The sequence below is a fragment of the Aulonocara stuartgranti genome, assembly GCF_965226115.1.
Source record: "Aulonocara stuartgranti genome assembly, chromosome: 3".
NCBI classification, from domain to species: Eukaryota; Metazoa; Chordata; class Actinopteri; order Cichliformes; family Cichlidae; genus Aulonocara; species Aulonocara stuartgranti.
Window position 1 is genome coordinate 47947237 of NC_138941.1, and position 21061 is coordinate 47968297.

The 21061-nt window shown below is 43.6% G+C and overlaps 1 protein-coding gene across 9 annotated transcripts; it reads left to right on the forward strand.

The window, feature by feature from the left end:
• Positions 1 to 51: 51 nt before the first annotated feature.
• LOC309697654 (G2/M phase-specific E3 ubiquitin-protein ligase-like) lies at positions 52 to 20711 on the forward strand. 9 transcript variants are annotated; one of them, XM_082519739.1, is made up of 14 exons: positions 52 to 138; positions 444 to 665; positions 2130 to 2196; positions 3876 to 4520; positions 4609 to 4782; positions 8755 to 8865; positions 15967 to 16179; positions 16704 to 16844; positions 17044 to 17537; positions 17780 to 18090; positions 18202 to 18377; positions 18740 to 18912; positions 19095 to 19309; positions 19601 to 20711. In XM_082519739.1, exons 4-8 carry the CDS (start codon positions 4255 to 4257, stop codon positions 16786 to 16788), a joined length of 849 nt encoding a protein of 282 aa, XP_082375865.1. In that variant the 5' UTR covers positions 52 to 138; positions 444 to 665; positions 2130 to 2196; positions 3876 to 4254; the 3' UTR covers positions 16789 to 16844; positions 17044 to 17537; positions 17780 to 18090; positions 18202 to 18377; positions 18740 to 18912; positions 19095 to 19309; positions 19601 to 20711. The 9 variants fall into 9 exon arrangements, with proteins under 9 accessions (XP_082375865.1, XP_082375858.1, XP_082375861.1 ...); XM_082519732.1 differs by having other exon boundaries at positions 3876 to 4782; XM_082519735.1 differs by having other exon boundaries at positions 15967 to 16844.
• Positions 20712 to 21061: the final 350 nt, after the last annotated feature.

Sequence of the window (21061 nt, forward strand, 5' to 3'; positions counted from 1 at the left end):
CTTTCACCGCGAGACCTCACACGGTCCTCATCAGGTAACGGCTTCCTTACGTAATTTAACAACAAGCGGGAAATCGGTCTAATAAAGTGTGTCTTGCAAAGATGGAGACTACGGAGACGAATAAAACTAATATCAGAGGTAAGTCGCCTAAATGTTTTCGAATTTGAATGACTTAGCTTAAGCTAATAGCTTGCTAAAAGTGGTTTGATGTTTTACGGGTCACATAGAAACAAGTGACCAACGTGGAAATGCTCTTTTCAGAGAATTATGCATGCGACATAGCACTTGGCGGCATTAAAATGGTTCAAACGGTAAAAGTATGCCTATAGAAACCATGTCAAATAGAATATTTTTTGATAAGAAAAAGCCTTTATTAGCATATAGCCCGTAGCATTCTAGCTAGGAAATAGCAACTTTTTTTCCTCCCCCTTCATTTACAACAGAACACGAGGAGAGGAAGTTTGCAGTGGTGCTGTGGAGTGAAGGGGAGGACTATGGAAAGCTTAGTGAAGTAAAAACTGTTAACATATGGGGGTATGATGACTCCAAGATGGACCAGCATGGGAATCCCATTTCCACTTACTCGGCAGTTATTGAATGGCGCCATGGGAAGAAACAGCGAGGAGGGTGGCCACACTACAGGGGCACTGTTGTTTTTGTCTCTGGTAAGTAATTGTTAATGATTTGAAATGTAGAATGTCCTTCTCTACTTGAAAGTAGTTCTGTAAAGAAAAACTGAATTCACTCTTTTTTTTTTTTTTTTTTTTTTTGTGTCCCGTTTGGATCTTTAGCCATCAGAATTGTTGTCTTAAGGCCAAGAAAGATGCCAAGCGGATTTATTTTACCAAGTGGATCATCATGGCCTTGCCATATTGGTCCATTTGATTGACCTTTATTATAATTATGAATTTATTTTATTTTCAGTTGCTACAAACGGGACAGACATAACTGGGGGATAGGACAGGGAGAAAGAATGAAAGAAAGAGAGGGAGAGAAAGAAAACCAAAGGGGAGAAGAGACGGTGAGAAGGGGGGGGGGGGGGGGAAGAAAGAAAAAAAACAAACAAAGAGAAAAAAAAAACACCTGGGTCACCTGTATGGAGAAAAAAAAACAGAAGAGAAAGCAAACAACAAAGAGCAACATAATAAAAAAACACGGCACCATCACAATAAACTAGCTAGCAGTAGATATCAGTAGATACTAAATAATAAATGATATTGTGCAGCACGCAAGATAGACAGCGCACAATGTGCTTTGAGGCAGCAGCCAAGAAAGCTGTAGTCCGCGTCTGTGAATACCCGTGTGTACACCTGTGTGCACACCTGTGTGGATCAGCGCGCTTGTATTCCAAAGGTTTCTCCATGTAACGATCTGCTAGGGAGTGTGGGGGGGCCACAGCCCCGTCCTCCAGGGTATGAAGCAGGTATGGAGGAGATCAAAACTCCAGACATCCAGAGGCCCCCAGAACACAAGAGACCAAGGAAGACAGAGGGGCAGCCGCGCCACTGTCCCAGTAAGAGCTGAGGAGAGTCCCAGATGAGGGCTCACTCAGCAGCCGCGGAGCAGAAGCCAGGGGGAGTTGCAGTGACGCGCCCGTGAGCTCCGCCGGCAGCCAGCTGTGCCTGAGTGACCGAGCCCCAGGCCGAGAGGCCGGGGGCACCCCACCTCCGAAGTGGCCCGAGCGAGCCCCAGGCTCCAGGCCCCGATAAGCGGCCGCCAAGGAGTGAGCCGGTGTGTACCCGGACGCCCACTCCCAGACACAAAGAACCACCAACGCACCGACACTTGAGGGAGTCCGCCACTGGCAGGGGAAGTGTTACATTCCACTTCCCATAAACACATGGAGCAACACAACAAGAACAGAGAGAGAGGTGAAGTAGATCAGATTTTCACCATTACTATGTGTGGTTGGAATAACAGGGAAACTAGTAGGGACAGTAGTGTTAAAAAGGGTAGGAACAGTGGGAGTAATAATGGTAGGGACAGTGGTAAATTTAAGGGGAGAGATGGTTGTAGGCAGTGGCGGAGGGGGGGTTTGGCTTACTGGGCTTAAGCCCGGGTTGTTTTTTCAGAAGTCCGGGGTCTTTTGGAGTGTAATTTTTTCATAGTTATAACTATAACCTCTGCAGAGAGGGAGAGAGAGGAACAGAGTGGGAGATGGAGAATGAGGACAGAACAGAGATGGAACAAGAGCAGGTGAGACACACGTGTTAGTCAAATGGTTGTTTACCAAAAGTATCACCATATCATAGGTACTCATGTATCTCGTACCTAGTGTTTCTTTTTAGGTTTGTTATTTTTCAAATTCTGTATTTATTAAGTTATGCAGGCTAAATAATTATATAAACTTTTCTGAATCTAAATAGGGGTGGCACGGTGGTTAGCACTGTTGCCGCACAGCAAGAAGGTCCTGAGTTCAATTCCACCATCAGGCCGGGGTCTTTCTGTGTGGCGTTTGCATGTTCTCTCCGTGTTTGCGTGGGTTCTCTCCGGGTACTCCGGCTTCCTCCCACCGTCCAAAGACATGCAACTTGTGGGGATAGGTTAATTGGATAATCCAAATTGCCACTAGGTGTGAATGTGCGAGTGAATGTGAGTGTGAATGGTTGTCTGTCTGTGTGTTAGCCCTGCGACAGACTGGCGACCTGTCCAGGGTGTACCCTGCCTCTCGCCCTATGACAGCTGGGATAGGCTCCAGCGCCCCCCGCGACCCTGGAAAGGATAAGCGGAAGCGAATGGATGGATGAATCTAAATAGTGGACTTTGGTAGAATTAAAAAAATAAGTGTAGTGCAGGTCTATGATGATTTTTTTAGTGCTACTATCATCTAGTTCTGATTCTGGTTCTGTCTTGGTTAAATCCTAAGTAGTCCTGATTTTGAACTGTTGTAGTCCTGTTTTAATTCCGGATCAATTCTGGGTCTGGTTGAATTGGGGTTTAGTCCGCGTGTCTTGATACAGCCCCGACTTTGTTCTGCCTTGCTGCTTAATTAAAAAAACTACTTTAAGGTGTCCTGCAGATGTGATATATATTTTTTTCCTATATGAAGTCATTCTTTTTTAAACAAAACTCAAAACAGAGCCTAATAATCTTTCAGTCATTTCTACCCCTCCCAATCCCACATGCATACTACCCTTTAGGGCTAAGCCCCGGGTGTATCAAATGTCTGCCTCCACCTCTGGTTGTAGGTGGTGATGTTGGGCAGATAAAGTTTGAGTCACTGTCAGTTCCTGAGGAGGAGAATGTAACAAAGCCTAGTGGTGTCTCTGTGATGGTGTCACTGATCCATTTCTGGTATTGGGACAAACAAGTGTAGATTGAAGGTCCCCAACAAGTACTATAACTCGTAATTTCAAACTGGACCCAGACTGATTCTGCCTTTATCATGAGTGGTTCTCCTTGATCTACCTGTGAAAAGATATTCATAAAAACTGTGTAGACAGGTCAGTAACTTTTAGAAGAGGATGTGTCTAAGTAATATCTATCTTGCCGAAGCACTAGTCTTATCAACTTTAAACTAACTTGTTATTTTTATTTTCTGAATAGCAGGCGTGAGAAAATTTCTAAAAGTTTCATTTGACATCTGAGCTATTATTCTATTACTGGGTCTATTGTGTAACTGCAAGCAAGCTACTGACAAATGTATTAAAGAGTCATTTTACTAACAAGCTGCTTCCAGTGCTGAAAGTTTAAGCCAATCACTTAGCATTCCACCCTCTCATCCAATTATCCAATTATCAGAACTGGCACTAGTGTTAACTGAACTGGAGTTTTTTTCAGTTTCTTATTTTATCCAATGCTGGATATAAGCTACTGGCTTCATTCATACCCCGCTGTCTTGTGCTAACATTGAGGTCATGAAATGTCCTTTGCAGTCAACTGTTTAGACAATCTTTAAATCTGGGACTCTCCACCATTGGACCCTAGAACTGAAGAAGCTTCTCGGATGAGAGGTGAAACGTCTTCAAGCAACTTAAAGAAATCCAGACGCTTTTCTCTCGAAGCTCCTTAGACTACGATGACCTGGATGACTGAGAACCTTCACAGACATATCTTTAATACAATTTCTACCAGAGGGCTGTGGACAAGGCCTTAAAAAGTCCAAATGGACATCTGGACTTGTTTCTTCGCTTCCTCCTTGGTCTTTCACTGCAGACCAATCACGATCTCCTACAAGGCCTGCTGACACAAACAGGAATCAGCTCACAGATAAATAAGAAGACAGTCCATTACAGTACATTAAAGAAAGGATGAATGGCACTCTCTCCAGAGAAGAGCATCAATCTGCTCCACTGTTTGATTGAACTGAACAATGACACTATAGTGAAGGAGGTCCAGCATCACCTGAGTTCAGGACAACTGTCTAAAGTTGATCTTTCTCCTGCTCAGTGGTCAGCTCTGGTCTTCATCATACTGTCATCAGAAACAGAACTGGATGACTTTGACTTGAGGAAATACTTAGCTTCAGAAGAGGCTCTTCTGCAGCTGCTGCCAGTGGTCAAAGCCTGTAAGAAAGCCCAGTAAGCATCCAGTTTGATCCTGGCAAGAGATTGCTTTAAAGCGTTTCTTTGAAGACTTTGGAGAGTTTACTAAAATGTATGTTTCTAGGCTGAGTGGCTGTAACCTCACAGAGAGAAGCTGTGAAGCTCTTTCCTCAATTCTAAGTTCCCAGTCCTCCAGACTGAGAGAGTTGGACATGAGTAACAACCACCTCTGGGATTCAGGAGTGAACCTGCTTTGTGTTCTACTTGGGAGTTCACACTGTATGCTGGAAACTCTCAGGTAAGCTGACTCTTTGCTTAAGAAAATTTGGATATTTCACAACTGTCATTATTTTATAGATTTAAGATGTTGTTTGTCTTCTGGTGTAAGCTCTGAAAGAGAACAGTAGAGTAGAAGTGAAACACACACACACTTCATAAATCAGAAAAACATAACTTTGATTGTCCGTCATAGTGAAAAAGACGTTTTATTCTATTTTATTCTATTCTTTTTTTAACCTTTTTTTTTTCACCCTTTAAAACTGGTCAAAGCGGGAACGCTATGTTTTGCGTAACTATTTTTAAATCCCTGTAAAACCAGAACGTAAGCTAGCGCTATAATTTTTTTTGCATATGAAACCGGAGTTGTACTTGCATCTTATGCCATCCGCTTGTCCTAGGTCACGGTTTCCTTCCACATATGGCTTTGCAAAAAATGCATAAAAAGCACTTGCAGCAACAAAAACACGATATTCCAGAAACGCGCTTTGCCGATCCGATCAGCTGTTCAAAACACTTCCTACGTTGGAACAGACGTCAGCGCGAACGATCGTATGTCCGCCATTACCTGCCCGAAACCGGAAGTGACGTCATTTTCGTGGAAAATGTAGTTTTTGGGGTTTTTTTTGTTTTTTTTTACCTTCAGGGCCTTATAAGCCTATACTGGTATTTGAAGTCATGAAGTCATGTTTGACTTCATGCTTTTCTGAATAGTTTCTGGGATGCTTAGAACTTAAATTGCACTGCTGGAAATATTTTATTTTGGTGCACATGCTGTTTTTTTTTGTTTTTGCAAATTTGGATTATAATATTTATTTTCATTTTTCCTGCAGTATATAAAAATTGGTGTATCTCAGAAATAAAACTATGAAGACATGCAAAATAAATTTCCTGTTGTTAGAAACTACTTTGTGCAACTTGTTTGTATTGACAGTTTTGAGGAATAAACCTCTTAAATTTCTCTAATTAGAAATATATGTAAAAAACAAAAAACAAAAATGATTTTCAATTTTTTGTAGTTTATTGCACTTTTTTGCAATTTGTGTAGTTATTATAGACTTAATGCATGCATGTTATTAAAATATGTCGGCTATAGCGGTTATATTGATGTATAGCAACTTGAAATGCTCCCAAAAATGGCACTACAGCATGTAAAAATATAAAGATAACTCTGGCGGACTTGGTTCTATGGTAGGTCTTAAAGGGTTAAAATGTATGCAAATATATGTGGGCCTTAAGCCCCACCCCTCAAGTGTGCCCCCGAATGGCAAAACAGTGCCAGCAAATCGAAACTGAAAAACAGCAACACTGACAAAACAGTGTCAGCGAAAAAACAAAAACTTTAACGGTAAAAAAAAAAGATGTAAGTGTAAAAATTTGGTTGTAAGGGAATTATTTGTTTTAGATTTTTTATTTAGCGTTTCAGTGAATCTTTTTTCACTATCATTTTGTTTGCTTTCAATACAACATTTTTCAATACATTTATTTCAGTTACAATATTATTTTTCAATGCCAGTATTTTGCCAGTATTTAAGTTGGCATCACTTTAACCTTATAGAGAGGGAGCCTCTAAAACTGTTTACAACTGTTAAGCTTTGTTGAGATTCATTATCTGTAAAGTTGGCTGAAACTGTTCAGTCTCAATTAGAAACAGTAAAGCGGAAATTCAAAATTTTCCTCCCTTTTTTTTCATTTTTCTGAAATTAAACACTTCATTTGCATGGCGTTATTTTTGTGCCTCTATTCAGAGAGCACATAAAAAAATTTTTGTAAGCGTAAATGTTGCATTTTGAGGAGAAAATTATTTTGAGCAAAGAAAAGTTTCATTTGGGGGAACAAAATTCATTTTTGAGTGCAAGAAATTTATTTCAGTGTTTGCTATTATCCATGTACACACACAATAACGCTCAGTTGTTGGCACTTGCTCTTGCTCAGATCTCTGCTCTGTGTGCTCACAGACGTCTGCAAACCTGCTCTCAGTGTGTCATTCACGCTCACAACATCTCTGCTTCATGCTCAACTCTCTGTACACCATTATAAGTGTGCAACAAAACCAACCAATCACAGACTTTGATGCAAAAATTCTGATTGGCTGTTACGGTCTCCAATTAACTCGCTAGCTGCATTCTGGAAACACAGTCCAGAATGTAGCTAAATCCAGTGGAGTGGTTTGGTTTAAGCTAGATTAAAACCAACAATGATCTTAAAAATTATATATATTAAAATAAAATAATTTAACATACTAACCGAAAATGGATCTGTCTTGTTTCCACTAAAAATGTTTTATCATAATTATGGTCCTGGCCGTATTTAATCATGAATGAGTGTTTCTTTGGATTGTTTAGTTGTGTGTTCTGTCTTTTTTAAGGTGGGCATACACTGTGGGATTTTTTTTCAGTCGCGTAATTTAGCTCATGCTCAAACTGTACGATTGACTCACAGGGGTTGGGTCACAATGCAGGATCTCACACTATACGGCCCGATGCTCTGATGCGACCTGAGTGCTCACACTGTGCGTTCATAACATGAAGCTTATAACACAAAATCTGTCTCTCGCGCTCCCTCTCTCTCCCTCTCTGTCTTTCACTGACACAGACATGCACATCACCACCATCAACTTTGCTAAATTGTTAAATTGCTAATAAGATAAAATAAGATTATTATTCCCACACGTGGGAAATTTGTTTTGTTACAGCAGAAAGTGGACAGTGCAAAGTTATATAGCAAAAATTAGAGAACACTGGAATAGAATAAGATACTGTATACAACTGTACAGAATAGAATAAAGTAAAATACTATATACAATAGAATAAAATAAAATACTATATACAATAAGATAAAAATAGGATACCGATGCTATATACAGCTTAGTAAAAATACAACTTTTTCAGAAAAAGAATATTGCACTTAGTCTTACTGCACGTGAAAAACATTGATCAGCTGTGATTGAGCAGCAATGTCCATCCAGCTCTTTTCACAGTTGTTGCGGTTGTGATAATTTTGTGAGGCCACATAGAAAAGGCTCAGATGAGCTTTGCAAAGTTCTGCAAGTTGTGCCTCCATCGCTTATGTCCAGATCACACGGTGCACTGCCACGCTGCTCCGTCTTTTCACTTTCATTTCTGTGTTTGCGCATGCGCAGTTTGAGAGGCTGCGTCGACGACGACAGGATTTCAAACATGTTTGATTTTCTTACGACCAAACGACTGATGACCGGGAGCTGGTTGTGTGGTGTTAATCCCTTCTCGTTACCCCTTGTATACTACACGATGCACGACACACGATTAAGGCGAAACTCGGGCCAATCCCCGAAACTCAAAATGGGCCAAAAATCGCACAGTGTGTGCCCAGCATTAAGTATGAGGTGCCGTAAGGGACATTATTACTGAAACGCTCTCACACACACACTACTGAAACGCTCTCACACACACTACTGAAATGCTCTCACACACACTACTGAAATTTTACCTCTCACACACACACTACTGAAACGCTCTCACACACACTACTGAAATGCTCTCACACACACACTACTGAAATTTTACCTCTCACACACACTACTGAAATGCTCACACACACACACACTACTGAAACGCTCTCACACACAATACTGAAACGCTCTCACACACACTACTGAAAATCCAAGGCATTTCAGTTGAACAGGAAGGCGTTTCAGTTAAACAGGAAGGCGTTTCAGTTAAACAGGAAGGCGTTTCAGTTGAACAGGAAGGCATTTCAGATGAACAGGAAGTTGTGTCCAGACCAGGAAAGTGAAGGAAAAAGTAGTACACTTCAAACCACTACACATGTCTACTCAGCAACCTGCTAGTAGCCTAAGTGAAGCAGCCGCATTACTCAACAGTATATTAGCCTCAGCAGAGACCATCAGAACTTTGTCAAATGCAACAGTTGTGGGGCAGCAACCTGTTGCAAGTACCAGTGTGGACGGACTGGATAGTCACTTAACATCCCTCTTTCCCTCACGTCAACGTAGCAGCTTGCCCATGCCAGCGACATCTACAGTCAGGAGAGAATGTGCACCTGCACCACGTTATCAAACTCGGCAATGCTTCGGCAGCTGGACATCAGGCACCAGAAGAAAAAGGTAGTTACAAAGTTTAATGAGTTTGTATTCACTTGCCTGAAATGGGGCCATATGTAATAGTCTGATATTTAAGAATATACTGCAGGATATGAAATTCTGTTACTGTCTGACATGTGCAATATCACTTCACAGAGGAATCCTTGTCGCAATCCCACCGCTGCCTCAGCATTCCCATTGCCAAATTAAACACTTGTAAGAAGAAAAAAAGAGAAAGAAAAAGAGAGAGAAAAGAAAAAAAAAAAAAAAAAGAATATACTGCAGGGCTCGCAAAATCGCTAGCCCGACGTCCTGGGGCTAGCAATTTTTCCAGGCTACCAAAATCTATCTCAGCCCTGCCCGTCGGCCTATCGTAGGAAGGAAAAATATATGTCAATGCTTTTGCATTCTTTCGGAAATGTAGCTGGGTAATTATGTTATTGGCATCGGTGAGCCACTGTCAATATGTGACATATTGAAATCGCGTTTGAATTTGCGCTTGTTTTTTGCTTTCACTTTGCAATCGTGCGAACTGTGTATAGAGAGCGACAGCACTGATTGGTGAGTGACGATAATTTGCGCACCAATTCCTCTGACATCGTCTTATTAATCGTTAGCTTACTACGCAAACATGACAAGTGAAATCTCCCACTGCAAGCTTAAACATGTGAGAGGTTGATCGCGCAGAGAATTGCTGAGCGTTATGTGAGTGTGTGTGTAAAAGCAGCAGGATATATATTTCAGTTCTGCTGAGCCAAATAAGACAGGTCAGGGTGAAGAAGTGACAAGAAGAAAAGCTTACCACAAAACGGAACAGTTATGACAAATCAGACTATAAGGCAAAAAGAAAGTGCAGCTTTATGGTTTCATGGACAAAATAATTTCTGTGGCTGCAATATGACGAGCTAAATAACCAGGGCTGCACATAAGTGGTCCGCAGGTGCGCATTCGCTGTCAAAACAAAAGACGCGCACAAGATAAGAAGTTGCAACGCGTGTTTGCGTACATAGGATTTTCTGGAGGTGTTACGGCCGGGACCGTTTCAGACGAGTGACAGGACTCAAACGCAAGACGCCGAACAGCTCGTAAATATATTTTAAGAATAATGTTTAATGTGCACACAAAATATTCATAAACAAAAGGTGAGCGTAGACGTTAACTAAATAATGATCTGGTCCGGGTCCGGGGATTGGACTGGAAAGCAAGTCACAAAAGGTCCAGGGAAAGGTCGGGGTCACTGTAACAGAATGCAAATGTTCAAAACATAGATAAAGGAGGCATATGAATATGTTGTTTGGCTCAAAATCCTCCTTCGTACTGTGTACTTGCCAACGGAGGTCGGAGATAACATAGAGGGGGAGTAATCCGGGTGTGTAAATCCAAAAACTCCTGGCGTGGAGGCAGAGAGGCAGGTAGGTAGTTTTGGTGGTAGCCTGAGGGACTGCCAGAAGGTCCAGCATCCAAGTAGAAGCTCTTCGCCAGGGGTTTAACAGTTAGGTGTAGCTGAAAAAGGGAGGCGCACAAAAAACAAACATACAGTGAAGCAAAAGTGATTCACAAAAAAACACGTAAGGAAATTATGGTGGTGGCCTGCACTGACTGATGTTTAGCAGAGAATCTGGCGAAGAGAGATTGAGAACGCTGGCCTTATGAGTCCCCCGGCTAATTACCCACAGATGTCAACGATCAGCAAAAACCACTGAGGCCCCTCCCAGGGGTGGAGACGCCGGCTCGGAGGGAGACACACTGGCACACACCCGGACCATGACAGTACCCCCCCCTCAAGGGACGCCACCCGGCGGCCGACCAGCACCCGCCCCACGACGTGACCTAAGAAAATCAGAAACCATCACAGAGTCAAGCATCAAAGAACGAGGAACCCAAGAACGCTCCTCCGGCCCATAACCCTCCCAGTCCACCAAAAACTGCAGCCCCCTACCCCGCCGCCGCACATCCAGAATGCGCCGGACAGAAAACGCAGGATGCCCGTCAATGAGCCGGGCGGGAGGCGGGGGCACCGGAGGCGGGCACAGATGACTAGACACCACCGGCTTCACCTGAGAAACGTGAAAGACCGGGTGAACCCTCAAGGCAGCAGGCAAACGGAGCTTGACAGCCGAAGGGCTGAGGACCCTGTCCACAGAATAGGGGCCGATGTAACGAGGAGACAACTTGCGGGAGGATGCCCTGAGAGGGATGTCTTTCGCAGCGAGCCACACCTTCTGTCCAGGTGAGTAAACAGGCGCAGGAGACCGGCGACGGTCGGCACAGCTACGTTGGCGAGCCACAGCTCGCAACAGCGCCACCCGCGTACGAGACCAGACCCGACGGCAGCGCTGTAGATGATGCTGGACCGAGGGGACAGCAAGATCAGCCTCCTCCACCGGAAACAGGGGCGGCTGATAACCCAAAGAGGCCTCAAACGGTGACAACCCAGTAGCAGACGAAACCAAGGAGTTGTGGGCATATTCCACCCACGGCAGATACGAGGCCCAAGTCGCAGGGTTATGACAGGTCACACAGCGGAGCGCGGCCTCCAGCTCCTGATTTAAACGTTCCGTCTGGCCGTTCGTCTGAGGATGGTAACCAGAGCTCAGACAAGGCCTGGCCCCCAAAGCAGCGCAAAAAGAACCCCAAACCTGGGACGAGAACTGCGGACCCCTGTCCGAAACTATTTCCACAGGAATGCCATGAAGCCGAAAAACATGGTCCAACAACAACGTAGACGTCTCAGCCGCAGTGGGCAACTTCTCCAAAGCGACGAAATGAGCAGCCTTAGAAAACCGATCCACGACCGAGAGAATAGTGGTCTTCCCAGCCGAAACCGGGAGTCCCGTAACAAAATCCAGGGCGATGTGGGACCAAGGGCGATGAGGCGTAGACAACGGCTGCAACAGCCCAGCAGGACGGTGAGTACGCGACTTACACCTGGCACACACAGGGCACGCAGCCACATACTCCCGAACAACTTTATCCAGAGTGGCCCACCAAAAATGTCTCTTAACCATAGAAGTCGTCCTGCCCCTGCCCGGGTGACACGCAAACCTCGAAGCGTGCACCCATTCCAGTACCTTGGAGCGAGCAGCCGCGGGAACAAAACGCCGGTTAGGCGGTCCCGTGCCCGGATCCGGTTCCGTCCGGAGGCCCCGGTCGATGGCATCCTCCACCTCCCAGGTAATAGCTCCCACCGTACAGCCGGCCGGAAGAATGGTGGAAAACTCCGCCGGACCCGTGTCAGAGTCAAACTGCCGAGAGAGGGCATCCGGTTTGGTGTTTCTGGAACCCGGGCGATAAGAAATGGAAAAGTTAAAACGTGCGAAAAACAGCGACCAACGAGCTTGACGTGCATTCAACCTCTTCGCACCGCGTAGGTACGTCAAGTTCTTATGATCCGTCCACACCAGGAACGGTAGCGCCGCGCCTTCCAGATGATGACGCCACTCCTCCAACGCCAACTTAACGGCAAGCAGCTCCCGGTCCCCCACATCATAGTTCCGTTCCGCTGGTGAAAGCCGCCGAGAGAAAAAGGCGCACGGCCGCAGCTTAGAGGAGGGGCCGGCACGTTGTGAAAGCACAGCCCCCACCCCCACATCAGAAGCATCCACCTCCACAATAAAAGCCTTAGACGGATCGGGTTGAGCGAGGATGGGCGCAGTAGAAAACAGATGTTTCAGCTCCGTGAATGCGCTGTCAGCTTCGGCGGACCAGCCGAACGGAAGCTTCGTAGAGGTAAGGCGTGTAAGCGGAGCCGCCACTAGACTGTAGTTCCTTATAAACCGACGATAGAAATTCGCAAATCCCAAAAACCCCTGGAGTTGCTTGCGAGTAGAAGGCACAGGCCAGTCAGTGACCGCCTTCACCTTAGCCGGATCCGTCTTCACCTGCCCCCCTGCCAAGATGTATCCCAGGAAAGAGACCGATGTCAAATGAAACTCACATTTCTCAGCCTTGGCATACAGTCTGTTTTCCAAGAGGCGTTGAAGGACAGCACGGACATGTGAATGATGCTCAGCCAAAGACTTAGAAAAAATAAGAATGTCATCTAAATAGACGAACACAAAACGGTCGAGGAAATCCCGCAGGACGTCATTTATTAGGGCCTGAAACACCGCTGGAGCGTTCGTTAAACCGAAAGGCATAACGAGATACTCGAAATGACCCAGGGGGGTGTTAAACGCGGTCTTCCACTCGTCTCCCTGACGGACTCGCACCAAATGATAAGCATTGCGAAGATCTAACTTAGTGAACACCGTGGCACCCTGTAGCGATTCAACAGCGGAGCTAATGAGTGGCAAGGGATACTTATTTTTAACAGTGACGTCATTCAAGCCCCTGAAATCAATACACGGCCGAAGAGACCCATCCTTCTTGTCTACAAAAAAAAACCCCGCCGCCACGGGGGACGAAGACGGACGGATTAACCCAGCCGCTAATGAATCCCTAATATACTCCTCCATCGCAGCACGTTCAGGCCTAGAGATACTATATAACCGGCTCTTGGGCAGGGACGCTCCGGGGAGCAAATCAATCGCACAGTCATAAGGGCGATGGGGCGGTAGGGACTGCGCTTTGATCTTACTGAATACCTCCCGCAAATCATGATACTCAGGCGGCACCCCTGAGAGATCGGGGACATATTCGTCAGTCCCCGTAGCCTCCCCCGGGCCGGGAAAACGGGCGGAAGTCAGACAATTGGAGTGGCAAAAAGGGCTCCAGCTGACAACCCTTTGCCCCTCCCAATCCAAGTGCGGATTGTGTAAGCACAGCCAGGGATAACCCAAAGTGAGCGGAGTATCAGGTGAATCGAGGACAAAAAAGGTGAGTTTTTCCCTATGATTCCCCGAAGTGCATAGTGACACTGGACCAGTGCGAAAAGAAATTCTAGTGAAAACCTGGTTATTAATCGCTCTAACTGGAATGGGCGGCTCAAGGCGCACGAGCGGAACGCCTAATCGTTCAGCGAGATCGAGACTGATTAAATTCTGTTCAGAACCAGAATCTAATAAGGCTGTGCACGAATGAGTACTCTGTAGCATCTCCAAGGTGACAGGGAGTTGTAAACGGGGTTTCTGACCAGAATTCGAACCGCCCACCCGTATCCCCGATTCTACCGGCGGGCGACACCTTTTCCCTCCTTCGGGCATGCAGCAATCAAGTGTTCCAGCGAGCCACAGTAAAAACAGGCATGAGCCCGACGCCGCCGCTCCCTCTCCTCCGGTGTCAACCGTGACCGGCCAATCTGCATAGGCTCCGGCTCGGGATCAGTGACGTAAGCCGAGGCGACAAACTCATGCGAGTCCACAGTCGGAGGCGGCGACGGTGACGTACCCGGAAACGAGCGCGGTAAACGGCGCTGGGATTTGTAGTTCCTGTCCCTCTCCCTGTCACGCAACCTGTTGTCAATGCGAAGGGAGAGGGACGCCAGTTCCTCAAAAGATTTTGGCTCATCACGGGAGGCAAGCTGGTCTTTCATACCCTCGTTCAATGCCCGGAAAAACACCCCACGCAGAGCGTCGTCAGGCCAACCAGTTTCGGCGGCAGCAGTACGAAAATCAATCAAAAAATCAGCAACCCTCTGACGGCCCTGGCGAAGATCCAGCAGCCTCTGCGCAGAACTACCCTCAGAAATGGGGTGCGCAAACGTTTTCTGGAATTCCCCCAAAAACACCTCATAAGAACAGGTTAACAAAGGATTCTTCGATAGATACGCCTCCGCCCATTTAAGTGCACGATTACGCAGTTTACCCACCAAATAAGATATCTTATTAGAATCCGCAACAAATGTGCGCGGAGAACGACCGAAAACAAGGTCAACCTGAAGCAAAAACCCGCTACAACTCCCTGGATCCCCTGAGAATGGTTCGGGCTCCGGGGACGTAGCATCACGGAAAGCTGATGTAGGTGGAGATGCAACGGCAACAGGTTGAGGCAGAGGAGCTGGTGTACCGGAGTCTTGGCCCGCGGGGCCCGAGGCGGAACCAGCAGCAGTAGAAATATCAGTTTGTAAAGCCTGGAGGGTCTCCAGTATTTTACTTTGACCATCTCTAAGAGTCTGCTGCTGGGCTAACAGGAACTGAATAGATTGTTCATGACTTCCTAATATCGCCCCCTGCCTCTGAATGGCTGACCGTTCCGCGTCTGCTGAGTCCATAACTGCTGGCCAGATTCTACTGTTACGGCCGGGACCGTTTCAGACGAGTGACAGGACTCAAACGCAAGACGCCGAACAGCTCGTAAATATATTTTAAGAATAATGTTTAATGTGCACACAAAATATTCATAAACAAAAGGTGAGCGTAGACGTTAACTAAATAATGATCTGGTCCGGGTCCGGGGATTGGACTGGAAAGCAAGTCACAAAAGGTCCAGGGAAAGGTCGGGGTCACTGTAACAGAATGCAAATGTTCAAAACATAGATAAAGGAGGCATATGAATATGTTGTTTGGCTCAAAATCCTCCTTCGTACTGTGTACTTGCCAACGGAGGTCGGAGATAACATAGAGGGGGAGTAATCCGGGTGTGTAAATCCAAAAACTCCTGGCGTGGAGGCAGAGAGGCAGGTAGGTAGTTTTGGTGGTAGCCTGAGGGACTGCCAGAAGGTCCAGCATCCAAGTAGAAGCTCTTCGCCAGGGGTTTAACAGTTAGGTGTAGCTGAAAAAGGGAGGCGCACAAAAAACAAACATACAGTGAAGCAAAAGTGATTCACAAAAAAACACGTAAGGAAATTATGGTGGTGGCCTGCACTGACTGATGTTTAGCAGAGAATCTGGCGAAGAGAGATTGAGAACGCTGGCCTTATGAGTCCCCCGGCTAATTACCCACAGATGTCAACGATCAGCAAAAACCACTGAGGCCCCTCCCAGGGGTGGAGACGCCGGCTCGGAGGGAGACACACTGGCACACACCCGGACCATGACAGGAGGAGGACAGACATTTGTTTAGAACTCTTAAAGATGTCGAAGACGCTCCTTTAAGCAATTACTTTGGTTTTCCTCCACCTCCAAACAAATGTCAGAAGGAGTCCGAACCACAAAAGAAGCGCTTATTCTCGGAAAAGTATAAAAAAAAAGTATATAAAATTAACCCTTATGTTTGCCTAACTACAACAATATATTTATATTTCAGAGCTATGGCCCAGCAGCATGACCATTTCAACAAAGATGTTATACTACTTCCAACTCCATCATGGGGAGTAGTGTGCAAACAAGGTTCAAAATTATGGTTACACAAACATGGGCACATCCTCAGTGCTTTTGAATTCCAGAAGACCTGGGACAACCAAACTGTCGTGAAACACATCAAGGAAAGCTTTGGTGAACACATTCCAGAGGATGTCAGGTAAAATACTATTGTTTATTGTTACTGTGTGTATTCATGTAATGACTTGTACTTAAAGATAATATACCAAAGTAAAGAAGTTTAAAATATTGTGGCGAGCTCAGACAAGGAGGAGACGGAGGTATCGTTTGGTCTTGCTTCCCGTGAGCTAGCCAGGGAGCACAGCCGTTTATTGACATTTGCAGAAGAACACTGCCGCTAGCTAACTGCTCAGCGCGGCAACAACAACAACAACACCACACAGGGCGCCCTCTGACCCCGGAAGGACACACCGTCGCAGCGAGAGGGCGTCACCCGTCACTATGGCAACATACACAAAACATAACTGTACAAACAGAACCCCGAACAGCCCTGACCCGCTACAATATTATTCATCATTATAAAAACATATGGACTATACCAGTAGAATTTAAAAGTCATAAAAGCATACACACAAACAGAACAGTATATAATAAAATATTTAACTAATATTTAAAATATTTAACTAATTAGCAATTGCTGTTGTCCCTATTTATTTTTTGTAGCCTCGAGTTTCTAATGGCTTGTGGCAATAAGCTGGTGTCTCCAAAGCTCAAAGATGGTCAGGAGCTGAATGGGATGGGATGCTGATCCTAAAGGTTTTTAAAACCAAAGCCCTCTATGTAAGGCCATCAAGGACACTTTTAGTAAGTTCCTAAAAGAATGAAAAGTAATCATGATTTGGGAAAAAACATGTCAACAATTGGGCTTCTAGCAAAATAGAATATATTTATTTAAAACAAGTGTTTGGGAGCAATCAATATGGATATTTCTTATTTTAATCTTTTTAAGATAAGCTATAATTACTTGCTTTTGATATATGTTTTTGGTCTTTCTCTGTTGAAGAGTGAATCAGATGAAGACAAAGATCCTTCCCACATCAGCTCCAAATCAGCATTAAGCAGTTGTGCAACTGATAAGGACAGTGACAATGATTGTTTTGAAGTTGATAGTTCAAAAATCCAACAAGACATGAGCAGCCAAGTCACTACAAGGTTAAGAAGTCATGTTAAAGGTGATAACCCTGGCACTAGCAGTGATGAAGAAGATGATACTGGGACCAACTGTATTGGAAGGAGTGTTGGTAAAAGGCAACGAGCTAAGCAAGGAAGTGATGGGAACAGCATTTGTGATGAAGGCTACATGGCAAGAAGTGATGACAAACCTAGCACAAGCAGTCACAGCAGAGATTTCAATGCAAGAAGTGAAGACATCCCTGCCATGAGCGTTAATGATGAAGATTATTCTTCATATTTAACTCTCGTGGCATCGCTTTCTGGCGATTCTTCAGATGATGAGGATTTAAATCAAGCTATAATTGCGAGCTTGGAGAATCAGATGTGAGTAACAAACATACAGAATTTGAGTTTGAGACATGATTATAGCTTTCCAGAATTGTCAAATCAATATAAAACTTTTAAGCTTTAAATCTCTATGATCAGTGTGACACATATTCTCAAATTCTGTAATCAGAATCAGAATCAGAATCAGAATACTTTATTGATCCCTGGGGGAAATTATTTAACATAACATGACTACATGGCTGATATATTTTATTTTCTGTTTTATTTTCTTTTTTTAGTGCAGAAAAAGTCCCTGTTCAAGAGATACTGCTGGAACTATCAAGCAAAATTAGCACAAAACAGCAGTGCAAATTTAATATAAATCGCTCTGCTGTGTGGGAGGGAGCCTTGCATGGTTTTCAAAGGCTATCTTATGATCCCAACTTGATGATCTGTGTGAAATTCTCAGATGATATGGGGAAAAATGAGGAAGGGGTTGATTTAGGTGGGCCAAGGAGGGAATTCTTGAGACTATTGATGGACACAATTGCCAGGTCAGCCATGTTTGAGGGGAAAGAAAACTGCAAGGACTTGGCTCTTGACAGTACTGGTAATTACCTGTTTTTCTAAGATTAATAGTGGGAACTGTTTAACTGATATCTATTTTTACAGGCAACATTACTGACAATTTTGCTTTTCCTTTTATTCTGTTGCTTTGCAGCTCTCAGAGGGGACTGGTACTACATCTCTGGGAGAGCCATTGCAGTGAGCTTGGTACATGGTGGTCCACCACCTAACTTTCTGTCACCAACAGTATTTTCCCTTCTGGTTGGAAATTCAGCAAATCCAGCCCTGGAAGACATAGCTGACCTGGAACTCTTTGAAAAAGCCAGAAAGGTCTCTATATGTTTATTTTATAAATCTTATAGTGAATTGAAAATAGTTTGTGTTCCAGTTTTCTTTTGCAGGGAATGTTTATCCGGATCAGTCTGGCCATTGCTGAATGCCAAGTTTTTATATGTTGCTGCTGTATTAAACTAAGACTCAGCAGATAAGGGTAGACAAAAGAGTATATTTTCTCATTTTTTTAAGCACATTGTAAACATATTAAAAAAATATGTGTAGTCATTTGACTTCCAATGTACGCTTGGGCATATTGTGATTGTGTAGACTACTGGTGGCTGGGTTCCTTCTAATAGGTTATAAGACTACTGAGTAACTTCCATAACAAGCCCTTCCTCTGCTCTTTGTGATGCTAGATATCTCAAAGTACAACCCTTGAGGACCTTGAAAAGTCAAAAGAACCTCTGCTTGATTACTTGACCAATGCAGGATGCCTGAGGCCTATGCGTTCACTAAGAGACAGGGATCTGCTGGTACATGACATTGTCATGTTTCAGGTCATCCACAGGGTTCAACGTCCATTTCAAAGGTATTTGGGTATTCTGTGTTTTTCAGATTAATTAAAATGGTGATAAAAATCTTACCTATTAATCAAAATGGCCAGTTAATAACCTAGTATAATTGATTGTGCCAAATTGATAATATACAATTAACTTAGAAGCATGAAATTGCAGAATTATTGAATAAAATTTCTTTGTGCTGTTTATCCAGATTTTGTGAAGGTCTGAAAACTCTTGGGGTTCTCGAGAAAATGAGGAGGCATCCAGACAGTTTTCACCCTCTGTTCTGCTATGAGCCACATATGCTGACTGCTGACCAGGTGGATGATCTTTTTAACATTCATCTATCTCCAGAAGGAAGCAACAGAAGAGCTGCTGAGGAGATGGTTGTTACCTTCTGGAGAGACTATCTCCAAGATGCAGAAGGTAATTGTCACTTTAATGCACAATAAATAGATGTAACGATTTATAGGTTAGCATTTCTGAAATCTTTATTTTAAATAACATACTCATATAACAATAACACCACATTACCCTCTTGGTTGTAGTAACATTTTTACATAGTTCTTTGAGACTATTGAAAGATGAAAAGCATGCTCTATAGTCATTGCAATAACAGTCATTAAAATTCTTGCTTTAGATTAGTACTCACTGACAATTTATGTTGGCCAAATGAAATAACCTTTTAACACTTTTTTCCTTCTCTGTTTTATGCAGAAGAAGAAGGACCTTCCAAATTACAGAAGATATTGGCCTTTGCAACTGGAGCAACTGCGGTGCCACCTATTGGCTTTTCCCCAGCACCCTCGATTGAGTTCATTCATAGAGGAGACGATGACTTCTCTTCTACACCAATTTTCCCTCTTGCCAACACGTGTGTTAACTGCATTAGGCTGCCACTGCATGTTTCATACCAGCTGTTCAAGGAGAAGTTTGATTTTGCATTAGGTAACACTTACGGCTTTGGCAGGGTATGAACACATTATGCTGGAGGAGTTTGTGTGTTTCTCTTTTGTATTGGTCTCTCTATTGATTCAAAGTGAGTATTGAGTATTAACTTGTTAAGGTTTTAATATTTCCAAATTTACCTGCCTCAGTCAAATTGATGTTTTAAGACATCAATTTGACAAGAAGTGATTGTTCTTCAGGATTCATACAGGTAGATACCAATTGTTTAACAGCACGTCAGAAGTTAATTTAGATTGTTGAGTTTGAATATACAAAATTTGTGTCACTTTACTCATTTCATGTGTATGTCCATCGGTTTTTGATTTGGTTGTCTTTGTGTTTGTTTATTCTTCTGCAGTTTCTGTTTGACAACAGAGCTGTCATTTTATCAGTTTAAAGAAAATGGTTTCAATATGTTAGTTTCGATCACATATGTTTTCTGAAATGTTTGTTGTATATTTTTATTTTTTGCAAAATATTTTATTTAATTCAGAAGGTGTAAAAGTGAAGAAAACACATCTATTCCATGATTTCCATCATTTTCTAATGGATTCACTTGTTGAATTATGTTCATTGCAGTCTCATTTATGTTGATGTCAATATCTGGAATATTGACATTATTGTTTGTTTGAAGTTCTGGTAATGGCCCTTCTTTATCAACGCCATAATAGTTATCAACATGAAAAATGTCATTTATAAACGACAGGATTCCCACATTGTTTGTGACACCTGTATGCCACAGCTGAAGAGGGGTCTGTCCTCCTTGTGTAGAGAGACCATGGTTGTTCCACTGATTGACAAATTCTGTTAATGCTCTTTCAATCCTTGGCAAATAAACATAATGCAGACAAAAAAGATGTAGCTCATTCAGTGAATCCAACATACCCTGCTGCTGGCTGCGAGGCAAACTGCCCCCGGGAATAATAAAGTTTATCTCGACTTTGACCTTGTTTTACAACAACAGAATGATGAGTGTGTCTGATCATGTTTGAGAGAATCTCCCTGATGAGTACAGATGTGAACGAATTAGGAATTTATCTTCATGTTTTGTTCTTTGTTCTTCCATAAAGTTAAAGATATTTATAAAGTGTCTTGATACAACTCTGTTGAGTTCTGCCCACAGTCTTTCAATTCTTTGGTTATGTACTGAAACACCTGTAATAACACTGCCTACTCCTATTCTCTGTAACATAAAACGAGCAACCTGCATATTTTCCATACCATGATCAC

Excerpts from the sequence above, each read along its gene's own strand:
- LOC309697654 (XM_082519732.1), top strand. The coding sequence starts at position 16,782 with ATGCTGATCCTAAAGGTTTTTAAAACCAAAGCCCTCTATGTAAGGCCA. Across the intron at positions 18,091-18,201 it reads CTTGGCTCTTGACAGTACTG|CTCTCAGAGGGGACTGGTAC; the intron begins GTAATTACCTGT and ends GTTGCTTTGCAG. Across the intron at positions 18,913-19,094 it reads GTTCAACGTCCATTTCAAAG|ATTTTGTGAAGGTCTGAAAA; the intron begins GTATTTGGGTAT and ends CTGTTTATCCAG.